The following is an 11049-nucleotide window of genomic DNA, read 5'->3' on the forward strand; positions in this document are numbered from 1 at the left end:
TGCCAGGCGGCTGTCGCAGTCCCACCTCCTGTGTAGCTCCTGTGTAGCTGCATGGTTCTAGAACACCTGGCAAGCAGACACTTTTTCTAAAATGCATAGTTCAACGTTTTATCCTCAGTCACCAGTGTTTCCTTGCACAGGATGAGCGAATGAGCTCTTTAACATGATTTTGGCACACAAGCTTGACCCCAGCATGAAAGAAGGTAGTCATCAGCAGAATGCTACCTCTGGATCACAGTTTCCTCAGAAGTACTTGTGTGCAGCTCCGAATGGAAAGTTGATTTATATCCTGGAACACAGTCCTGGTCAAAATGGCAGGTACATAAGGTCAGAGCTATACAACCAGCTACCCTAATATCTTTGAATTCTGAAGGGCACCTTCAACCACCGGGGGCGTGACGACTGCATGGTTAACAGCAGCCACACATCCTCTTCTATCTCTAACCAGCTCAACTAAAAAATGTTAAGTGTTTCTTAGCCCCAGGAAGTAGGCCACACATCACAGGGATACAGAATGAGGCAATAAGAGGGGAAGGAGAAGCGAGGTTTCTGTTATAGACACTGCAGTAACTCAAAAGGAGTGTCCTTTTACTCCCACTCAAATAAATAACTTACAAGGGGTCGGAGGGAAAGAAATGTAAACATCCAAGCTCTCAGGTCAGCTGAGACCTATGCAAACTTGCAGAAAGCCGGCTACCATGTTTGGTTGCCGCAAACATGTGGAATCCAATAGGCTCCACAGGGCATTCGGTCAGATAAACAGGGACAGAAAATAGACCTGGGCATCAAAATAAAACTGGCTCATATTAATTAATTATATAGCTAATAAAGTGTCCCATCAGGGAACTCAGGAGTAACAAGCATTTACAATGCAATGAGTCTTGCATTTGCTCGAGTTAGAGCTATTGGCACTGTAAATTCCTAACTGGACTCTTCTTGCCACATAAATTGAAAATGAAGTGTAAAACATTAGTTGACACTAGCGAACCAATTTAAAGGGCCATGGCTGCCAAGAGCACAAAGGAAAGACACGAAAGGAAAAAAAAGTTCACTCACAGTCAAACGTATCAGCAATCGTGCAATTATCCATGTAACAGGGTTTGTCTGCAAGGTGGTAACAAAACTTCCACAAGGTGGGACAAGCGTAAAGCATTTACCAATGATAACAAGTGATTTTTGAAAGCCAAGCCAACGATCTAGTGAAAGTGCTGGGTGAGAGGTGGGCGTGGTTAAAAGCGCACAATTCTTACAAGTCAAAGTGCTTGCGTGCTCGACCTAAAAATCAGCCCAGCAGACCATAAAACTGGCCCACAAACAGCTATAAAAACTGTCCCACTCACTAACGTGTAAGACTAGTCCGTCAAGCACTGCCTGATTGCCCTATAGGCCAGCCTGACCCTGCAGGTAAGCACTCACACTCAGAAACCAAAATACACAGATTTTCACAGGTTTCACATGATATCGAAGTAAAGGACCCTGGTTAAGGAGAAGGCCAGTACATTTTTGCCCGGAAGAGTACAGGTAAAAAGACCTGTTGCTTCACTGTTTGTGGTGCTGCCAACATCCACCAGTGTCACAGAGTCAGTTCGGAGAAGGCAATAGCCACTCTATGAAAGATGGGTGCATTTTGGTTGTCCCCTTTTCCCAGAACACAGCTCTGAGGTCTCACGTCAGTAAACAGGGATAATCCTCAGATAGCTTGTATGATTTTCAGCATATGGGCGGGGGACAGGGAGAGAGAAACTCCAGGGAACCAAAATGGGGCAGTGCAACACGACTCTCTGGAGCATTGCTGGGGACTATATGTAACAATATTGCAGAAAGCTGGAAAAAATAGAATTTGATGGCAGGTAAAGCCATCCAGTTTCTATTCAGTCTATACATCGCCTGCCCTACTCTTTTTCTAATACCTTTATTTAGCATTTTATTGAAAGAGAAACAAGACACACTTTGCTTTGTTTTCAGTAATATCGGAGAAGGGCGGAAAGGTTCTACACTTTTCCCCACCACAAATTTAACACTGGGGCCTGAGCCTGCTTCCACACCTGCACTATACAAGGCTTTGGTGCTGGTAACAGGTGGGAAAAGAATCACTATTGGGAAGTGGATGAGGGGAGGGTTCTATGTTCCCGTAGGTCACCCAGAAGGATCTTCAGGGGGTCACCGGGCAAAGTAACAACGGTGATAGTGTGACTCATGAACAGGACCTATCCCAAAATGTCTGCATATGCGGGCAAATCCACCATGTGTGTAAGAAGGTTCTACTTTCCCCGCTCCCCTTCCAGCATAGATCTGGCTTCCATGCATTTTGTGAAGGCGCACAGATGTCAAATACCACAGAGTGAGGGGGTTTTCCTTATAACCCATACATCTAGAGAATATGGAAGCCCCTTGCCAGATGACTCCCCAGGTGGCATTTGTATTGTAAATATTTAGTTCACTTTCCCATTGCTTCATATAGGGATTTTTCTTGGGCCGCTAGATTAGGCACATAACGATACGGCAGGGCTGTGCCCTTACATCTGACATTAGAAAGGTACAGGGTTTCTATGGGTGTCTCCTCCTGTTGCATAGTCCAGCGAGAGGCAGGATGTCAACCCAATGCAGTGCCTGTCCAACCTTGTATGTATCCCCACTGGATAAGGAGAACTTCTACCTCAAGTTATCATTTGTGTGTATCTCCCCATCGTCACAGAAGCCCCTAAATTCCGGGGATCGCCCTTGAGCTGAGATGGATGATACCTGTTGAAAAATCCTCATTAGGTGTCAAAGAAGTAAGAAGAAATGCATATAATGGGATGTGCTGGTAACTGCATAAAAACATCAGATCATTCAGGTACATGTCAATGCACTGTGGCCTTTCAGTAACACCGTAGATAAACCACAGTTTAGGGTTACAAATCAATGCCCTGGATCTGTCAGTGTACAGTGATTGTAATTATAATTGTAAATTGTATTTATATACTGCTTACTAACCCTGACAAAACACTGCAGTGCTTTTGATGAGATTACAGGAGCACGCTACTCTGGAGCCCAAGGTGGATTAACAAAGGGAAGTATACATTGTTATTGAGAGTTATGGACATGTGCGTCTGTTAGTAGGGTGAAAGAGGGATAATGGAGAGAAGAGTTTTGAAAGGGATACCTGGGGTCCATACTAGTATGAGAGGTTTGGGTTAAATCGGAGTGCGGAGGTAGAGGGAGAGTTTAAAGGAGGTTTAGAATGAGTTACAGAGTAGTGGCTTGGAAAGAGTTGTAAAAGTTTTTTAACCTCCACATTAGGTGAAAAATGTATAAATAAATAAATACTTACACATTAAAATGATACAAACTTTAAGATGTTAACATATTCCACACATGCAGACTACATAAAGACCCATATGTACATGCATGGATAAATATTCACAAACACAGGCATTCCATGTTTTGCGGTTGATGAATAAAGTTTACATTTTTTATTATTGTTGCACCCAATTTTTACTAGAGAATCACTTATAGACACATTTCCTATTATCATATTTACGCATTGTGTTTAACGTGTTATTATACAAAACTAATTCCATATGTATATGCTCATCACCTTATATTTTATTGATATATTGTTCAATTAATAATGGATATAAGGATACTGTTTTAAATATATACATAAAATATATCCTATTTTAATGTTTTTTTCTTTTTTCCTGCAGTAAGTTTAAAAATATAGTTACAAGACCACATTATAAGATATATGGCAAAATTTATATATAATTAGTCACCTTAAAACAAACATTTACTTATTTAATTTCATGCACTATTGAAGATAGTTGTCCATTATAAATACCAATATGTACATGCATGAATTGTTTTTTTTACAAACTGAGGCATTCACATTTTAGTTGAAATATATTTTTTTAAAGAATTCTCTATGTAGATAAGTAGTTAAGCACTTACATGTGTTCATTATAGAATCAAAAACCATTTGGAAAAACAAATCTCAACTAATCGGTAAGTATAAACTCATCTACATATATATATACTGCACATGTATGAGAAAAATAAGATATAACTTAAAGTGATATCTGTATAAACACACACACACGCGCGCACAAATTATGTAATGTCCTGGTAATAACAGGAACAAGCAATAATGTGGATCAGTTCCACTACAAAGGAAACGCTGCACCGACCCAGGGGCTCAGTTGCGACCCCTGGCTTGCCCCTTGTGACCCCTGGTACTGCTTTTGCGACTCCTGGCCTCAGAGGGGCAAAATCAGTGCCAGGAACAAAATGGCAGCTCCACTTTCTTTGTTTTTTTGTCAATGTTATGCCACACTAATAGTGAATAATATTTCATTATTCACTATTAGTGTAATACAGAATTAATTACAATTTGCTGGAATATGACTCTCACTGGCAGCTGAGGTAAGTAGGAAAAGATTTTAAATATATGTTGTGTGCCTGCTTAGTGGGGAGAATGTGATTAATTGAGTGTGAGTGTTTGTACGTGTAAATGTGTAAGTGCAAGCATGCATGTGTAAGTAAAAGTAAAGGTGACATGGCGTGTGATGCCACCTGTACTACCCCTGGCAGGTTGGTGAATTGCCCTTCATGCAGGGCCGTGGTGTGTGTCAGGCATCACCGCGCTCAGCTTTACCAGTAACAGCATGAAGAACAGTAGTGGTACCTACCACACGTGCCTGCTGCTCTCACAGGCTTCATAAATCATAACACAGTCTAAAGCGAATTTAGAACCGTCTGCATTGCTCGACGTTTGATGTAAATTGGATGTTCTACTCACTTTTCAGTTTCTTGTGAAGTCGAGTAACAGGCAAGGACGACGACCCACAGGAATGTCACAATCTGCAGCGCTGTGTGGGATACAGGCATCTTCTGCTGTCAAACTCTGATGCGAAGGGAAAGAGAGCCCGTCTTTTATAACTGAATGACCGTTTCACCGCGGACTTGGATTAAGGTGCATTTCATTTTCAGTATTTCAAAATAAATAAATTAAAAAGTGGAAGCCGTGTTGTCCGACTCATTTCCCAAGAGCTATGATCATTTTGTTCTGCGTGCTTGTCAATTCTGCTCAACAGCCGGCTTAAAACTAGGCAGCTCCCTATGAATTCAGGCAGAGAGTTTAACACGACAAGAAACCTTTTCCCAAACGTTACAGTGAAATGGGATTAGTAAATCAGTGCACAATGAAACAGACATACAAATACACACATAGATTCGAAGTTAAAAGAATATGTATCAATGTATTTTAAAATGTATTTAATTCAAGAAAAATGACAAAAGAAATAGGCATAAAAGTATCAAATACTCACAGATGAACCTAGAGCAACTGACAACAGAGTAGTCTGTCCCCCGGTGATGCTGCGGTTGACAAGAGCGATCTAATGAAGCCTCAGCATCTTTTATACCTGCCAGGAAATCAGAAGACAATGACTGCTGTGACTAAGGCACTTAGTGACCAGCCAGGGCCCGCGTATTCTATAGGATTCCTACGTCTGATGGCAAGCCTGGCAGCAAGAAGTCTCTTAAAATAGGGTTGGTACTCTGTATAAAAAGGCTTGCACGTACTGTACAGCAGACGTCTATTTAAAGTCAATCGGGAGCAATTAAAAAGGAAATGACTGGGTTAGTTGCTAAATGTGATTTACACTGCCGCCACCGTGGATATTAGCCAGCACTCTTTTTATACTGACGGAAATTCCAATACTATTGATCACATGCATAGTACACAATTAGGTGGATTGTAAATACATAATAAGTGCTATTGCTAACCAACTCACAGATGAAACTCAGGTTGTACCTTGCCTTTAATCACATCATTTCTCAAGCAGCACAGTGGCACGGTCTTCTTGGATATAGACTCACCTCAGATGTGTACGTTGAAGGCCTCCCATTCTGAGGCTCTGAAATCCAGCGTCATGCTTAAAGGTGTCCGGGATCTCACCCTGAAGGTAGAGGAGTGTTATGTCCATGATCGCACTTCTCTTAAATCTGTTGATAAGTTTGATTTGCAACTCACCGTCCATTTAATGTTGAGCAATATGGGTGATGGGTCTGTAGGAGTATGTGGGCTAGCATGCATTCTTAAAAACTGCATGCTCAGTGTTGCAGGCAAGGTTATAGTCAATTCTGAAGGTGCTGTACTGTGCTGTAAGATGAATAAGTATTAATTTGCCCAGGATTGTTATGGTCCCAGATATTGAGCATTTCGAAATGTTCTAGTTCAGAGGCCATCTTAGCCGTGGCAGTGGATGGATGATGGTGGATGGTGTGGGGCTTTCGGTCACAAGACAGAAGAAACTCTGTTTTCCAGATCATCAGCAACATGTTTACTCGAAGGAGGTTACGACCACATCTAAGAAACCAGGATTGTGATAGTTTGTGGAATAATTATTGATTAAAGATAACTTAATAAAATGCACCACTTGTAGTTACATATCTGCTAGGATTACCATTAATCTCCTGGAGTTTATGAAGTCTACTAAGGCCCGATGTCTGCTCAGAACTGAGTGTTGCTTGTAACTCATACCAATGTATGTGCTGCACGTCACTGCATATGCTGCATGCATGCATCATGTTGTCCACTTCCATCCGATGACTCATTGCTAATTACTTCCTTATTGTCTGAGTATTATGCAATCTGCACAAAGAGATACAAAAGACGAGCAATTGTAATCAAAGGCCGCACAGTGAGTTGGACGTTATCTTCAATTATTCTTCACTGAGTCGATGTTAGCTTGTTCAATGCTTCATTTATTTACATTTCGTTAGTTCAACAATTCATTTAAACAATCCGCTGTCAAGACATGTTTCTTTTTCTCAACTAAAACCTGGCAACTTAAAATCTTCTATTATTGTTGATCACCAGATGTATTTCAAATAAACTGTCCTTCGTCAAGGGACATTTTTCTCTCAATGCTGCAATGCAAAATATAACTGATTTTAACGTGAGGAAGCTTGATATATGTTAGCAGTGAAAATACATGTCCCTTAACCGAGTAAAGTGGAACAAAAGAATCATGACAATGTGATGAATGTTCCCTTGTTCCTTTATCCAAGTGGGTTCACAATATTGTTTGTTCACCAACAAAATAAACGCCTTTTTCAACGTGTGTCTGGTTACAAGTGCAGCCTGAGTCCATGAAATAAGTGAAATACACTGCAATAACTTAAAAACCATGTAATTAATGTGTTAGTGATAAGTGATCACAACATCATGCTTGTCTCAATCCGTTATATGTGTGTATAGTATGATAGCTATATGCTCAACACCTGCGGTATCACCACATTCAGATCTATTAATGCAGTAATATGTACACCTATTCCATTCGTGAATTGTACTTTTAGAAGAAATACAAAATAAAAGTGCTCTTCCTTCATTTTCGTGTGTCCGCGTACCAAATGCACTTTTTCGCAAATTATAAATCCAAGTGATAGTGTAAATGATGGCGTTACACGTATGTATCTGTATGTATTTAAACACCTGTGTCTAAGTGAACACATGATATGAATGCGGTGTCATGTTTGAGAGGGTAAACTCTGATATGCTGTGTGCAATATCATCAAGGGATCATCATAGCGACCTCAGTCAATGTAATTGTTTCAAACTGACGAAGGACTTGCTTTTGATGAAATTTGGAGTGCCTTGGGATCTAGAACTAAATAAAACCGAAATCTTCACAAGCATCTTTTTCCAGTGGGTGAATGAGACAATGTGTTAAAACAGCACATGCCAACAACCCTAATATATACGCCTAATATATACGCCCTGCTACATCCCAAGTTACATAGGAAGGTGTGTATTACCTTCCAGTATGCTGTGGACACCAGCATGACAGTTTAGCCTCTGGTTCCAAACAGTGAACAAAGTTGTACAGAGAGCTAAGAGCTAAAATGTGTTTCGCCCCATCCTGGCATGCAGACTAGGGGCATTCTCAAGGCAGCAATTGTGTGTATAGGCCATGGAAAGTTCAATGCAGTCTCAAATGGCTACAAGTTCACTGTGGTTCTGATTGGCGAAGTCAACTTGACAACAAGGGACTTGTAGCCATTTAAGAACGCATTGAACTTTTCACGACTAATACACAGATTCGACCTTCTAGAATTCCGACTTTGAATAGGCCCACATACTCACTGCCTTGAGAAAGCCCAAGGCCTGTGCACCAGGAAGGGGGGAAACACGTGTTCACTGTTAACTCTCCGTAGAACTTTTGTTAGAAATTGGGTTTCTGGTTGACAGAGGTATGCACCCTATTCAAGCAGGAAACACAATCCTAGTAAGGGTAAGCCACCAACAAACCCTAAATTAACCTGTGCTCACCCCCTGGTAGCTTGCACAGAGCAAGCAGGCCTAACCTAAGGGGAAATATGTAACAAATTTATGTAACACTTCAAACAGTAAAACAGTGAAAACACCACACAAAACGATACCACACCTGGTTAGAAAAATAGAGCTTAATTTAATAAACAAGACCAAAATGACAAAAATCCAATTAGTAGGAAAGGTGATATTAATTTTTAAGCACTAAATGAAATTGGAATGCTCACAAGCTTAAAGCGCCACCCGGGGCTAGCTGATCACACTAGATCAGGGAAAATCCAAACAGTCAGGCTGACCACCATGGAGCGTGGGTCAGAAACACAGACCAACCTTGGCTGGCTGAAAAAATGTGCCTTTGATCTTAAATGTATCAACTTCGAAGCTGAGATGTGGGGAGCAGAGGACGCAATGCATCATCATTGATCCTTTTGATGTAGGTGCTTCATCGGTTCTGAGCCGCACAAAGTCGGACATGTGTCGGAAACTGGAGATGATATGTCGTGCAAACGGTGATGCGGTGTCCGTGATCCTCGTAGTGTCTGCGATCCTCAGGTGAGAGCTGATGCATCGCTTTTGAGGGAGATGGACCGGTTCTGATTGGCGCAATGGTTTTGATGCACAGGCTCTGGTACTTACAGCACTTCATACCAACTTCCAAGGGCCCAGGACTGGAGTGACACCACTTGACAAGGCAAGACTTTCAGCAAGGAAAGTCCAGGTGCTGTTGCATGAGGATGAGAAGTCTTTGATGTCCCTAATACTTACAAAAGCAGGCAAACCAAAATGCCCTTGGTGTCACTCTGGTTTTAAGTGGGATGGCCCAGTCCTACCATAGCAGGGCAAAGGGTAGCAGGCAGCAGGGCAGAACAGGAGAAAATCAGTTCTTTCAGAGCAGCAGTCCAGAGTGGCAGTCCTTGTTACAGCACATTAGTCTTTCCTCCTGGCTGAGTTCTTCACAGGTCCATTAGTTTACTGAGTTGGTGAGTTTTGAGGTCCATTTCTTACATCCAGTGGTGCCTCTGAAGTGGGAGAGACTTCAAAGAAGTCTTTGAAGTGCAAAGAGGTCCTTCCTTCTTGCCCTGGTCCCAGACTCACTATAGGGGGGTATGCACCCATTTGTTTGGGGTCAGGGCACAGCCTATTCAGGTATAAGTGAGAAAGTGCTCAGCTCCACCCCCCCATCAAGCCAGGTAATGGCCCATTGAGGCCCATCAAGTCACACCTAAGATCCCAATGTGTGTGGCTGTCTAGAGGGAATACACAAAGACCAGTAATCAGAGGCAGGCTGCAGGCACACAGGACTACAGGCAGGAAAATGCTAACTTTCTAAAAGTGGCATTTTCAAAATTGTAATGATAAGTTCGACTTTGACATTCAGAGGATTTATCATTACAATTCCATAGGTTTCAAACATGACTGATCTGTCCCCTCTCAATCAGGAATTATAGTTTATTAAATGTAATAAGGAATGCCCAATGTAATACTATGAGAGAGGTAGGCCACACAGTAGTAAAAAATGAATTTGGGAGTTTTTCTGTATCAGGACATGTACTACTTAAAAGCATGTCAGTCCTTTTCATTACATAGCACCCTGCCCTAAGGGCTGTCTAGGACATACCTTATGGGTGACTTCAATGAAATGAAAAGGGAGTTTAAGGCTTGGCAAGGGGTTTTAAATGCCAAGTAGACACAGCAATGTGACACTTCAATTAGGCTGCAGTGGCAGGCCTGGAATATGTTTAAAGGGCTACTTAAGAGGGTGGCACAATTAGTGCTGCAGGCCCACTACTAGCATTTCATTTACAGCCTCTGAGTGCCTGTAGTGTACTTTACTAGGGATGTATAAGTAAATTATTTATGCCAATTGGGTATATGCCAATCGCAACCATGTTTAATGAGAGAGCACATGCACTTTAGAACTCTTTAGCAGCAGTAAAGTGCCCAGAGTTTCTAAAGCCCAAAAAATGAATTCCGCAAGAAGTGAAAGGAAATTGGCAAAATGTTTGGGGGAATCTGTCGGAAATCTCACCTGGATTTTCTGCAGGAGGTAGAGGAGGTAACAATGTTAGAACCCAACGTCCCTATCAATTGAGATGACCTAACAAAGGTCAAAGTCTACCTTGACCAAAGGGAAAGAGGAGACAGGAGGTAAAAAAAAGAATATGGCCACCGATGTCGATTCTGAGGGACATGTGCCTTTCGGAACCCGTCTAGATTCTTCCTGTGCAAATAACCAAAACAGTTGTTAAACAATGATGCTCAGACAGTTTCTTTTTTGAAAAACATCTGCTAAACAATGTATGTTCTAATACCTGCAGTGTTTCCCTCTTCCGACTAGGGTACAGGCAACATGAACAACTGGAAAACCAAATTTCTAGAACTATGAAAAAAGAAAAGAAAATATCTAAAGTAGTTATGATACAATATCTCTATCCCTCCTAAGCTATGGGTTAACAATATGCACAGCATACCTTGAATGCTAGTCCATTCCTCCTATGTTAGACTCATATGGCTGCAAACAACGTGACAAGACCATCATAAACATACTCAGTGCATTGCTTCATGCACTTATAAAACAGTCAATTAAGAAAATAAAAAAATATTTGAAAATGAAAATTTGCCTGAAATATGTAAGTGTGCAGAAATATTAATGTGGTTACTGGTTAACAAATCTCATTGATACAGTTAATATGTTTTATTTTCTCTTGCAGAGAAAAATATTGGGCACCACC

The 11049-nt window shown here is 41.3% G+C and overlaps 1 protein-coding gene across 1 annotated transcript in view; it reads right to left on the reverse strand.

Annotated features, from left to right (window-relative positions):
* Window positions 1-5394, reverse strand: part of LOC138302011 (parathyroid hormone-related protein-like) — a 48802-nt gene extending 43408 nt beyond the window's left edge. The window contains exons 1-2 of the mRNA XM_069242433.1: window positions 5310-5394; window positions 4781-4885 (exon numbers count right to left, since the gene is read on the reverse strand). Of these exons, the coding sequence (XP_069098534.1) occupies window positions 4781-4869 (89 nt within the window). The 5' untranslated portion in view covers window positions 4870-4885; window positions 5310-5394. The remainder of the gene's footprint in view (window positions 1-4780; window positions 4886-5309) is intronic.
* Between the last annotated feature and the right edge of the window lie 5655 nt (window positions 5395-11049).

The sequence above is a fragment of the Pleurodeles waltl genome, chromosome 6 (genome assembly GCF_031143425.1).
Source record: "Pleurodeles waltl isolate 20211129_DDA chromosome 6, aPleWal1.hap1.20221129, whole genome shotgun sequence".
Lineage (NCBI taxonomy): Eukaryota > Metazoa > Chordata > Amphibia > Caudata > Salamandridae > Pleurodeles > Pleurodeles waltl.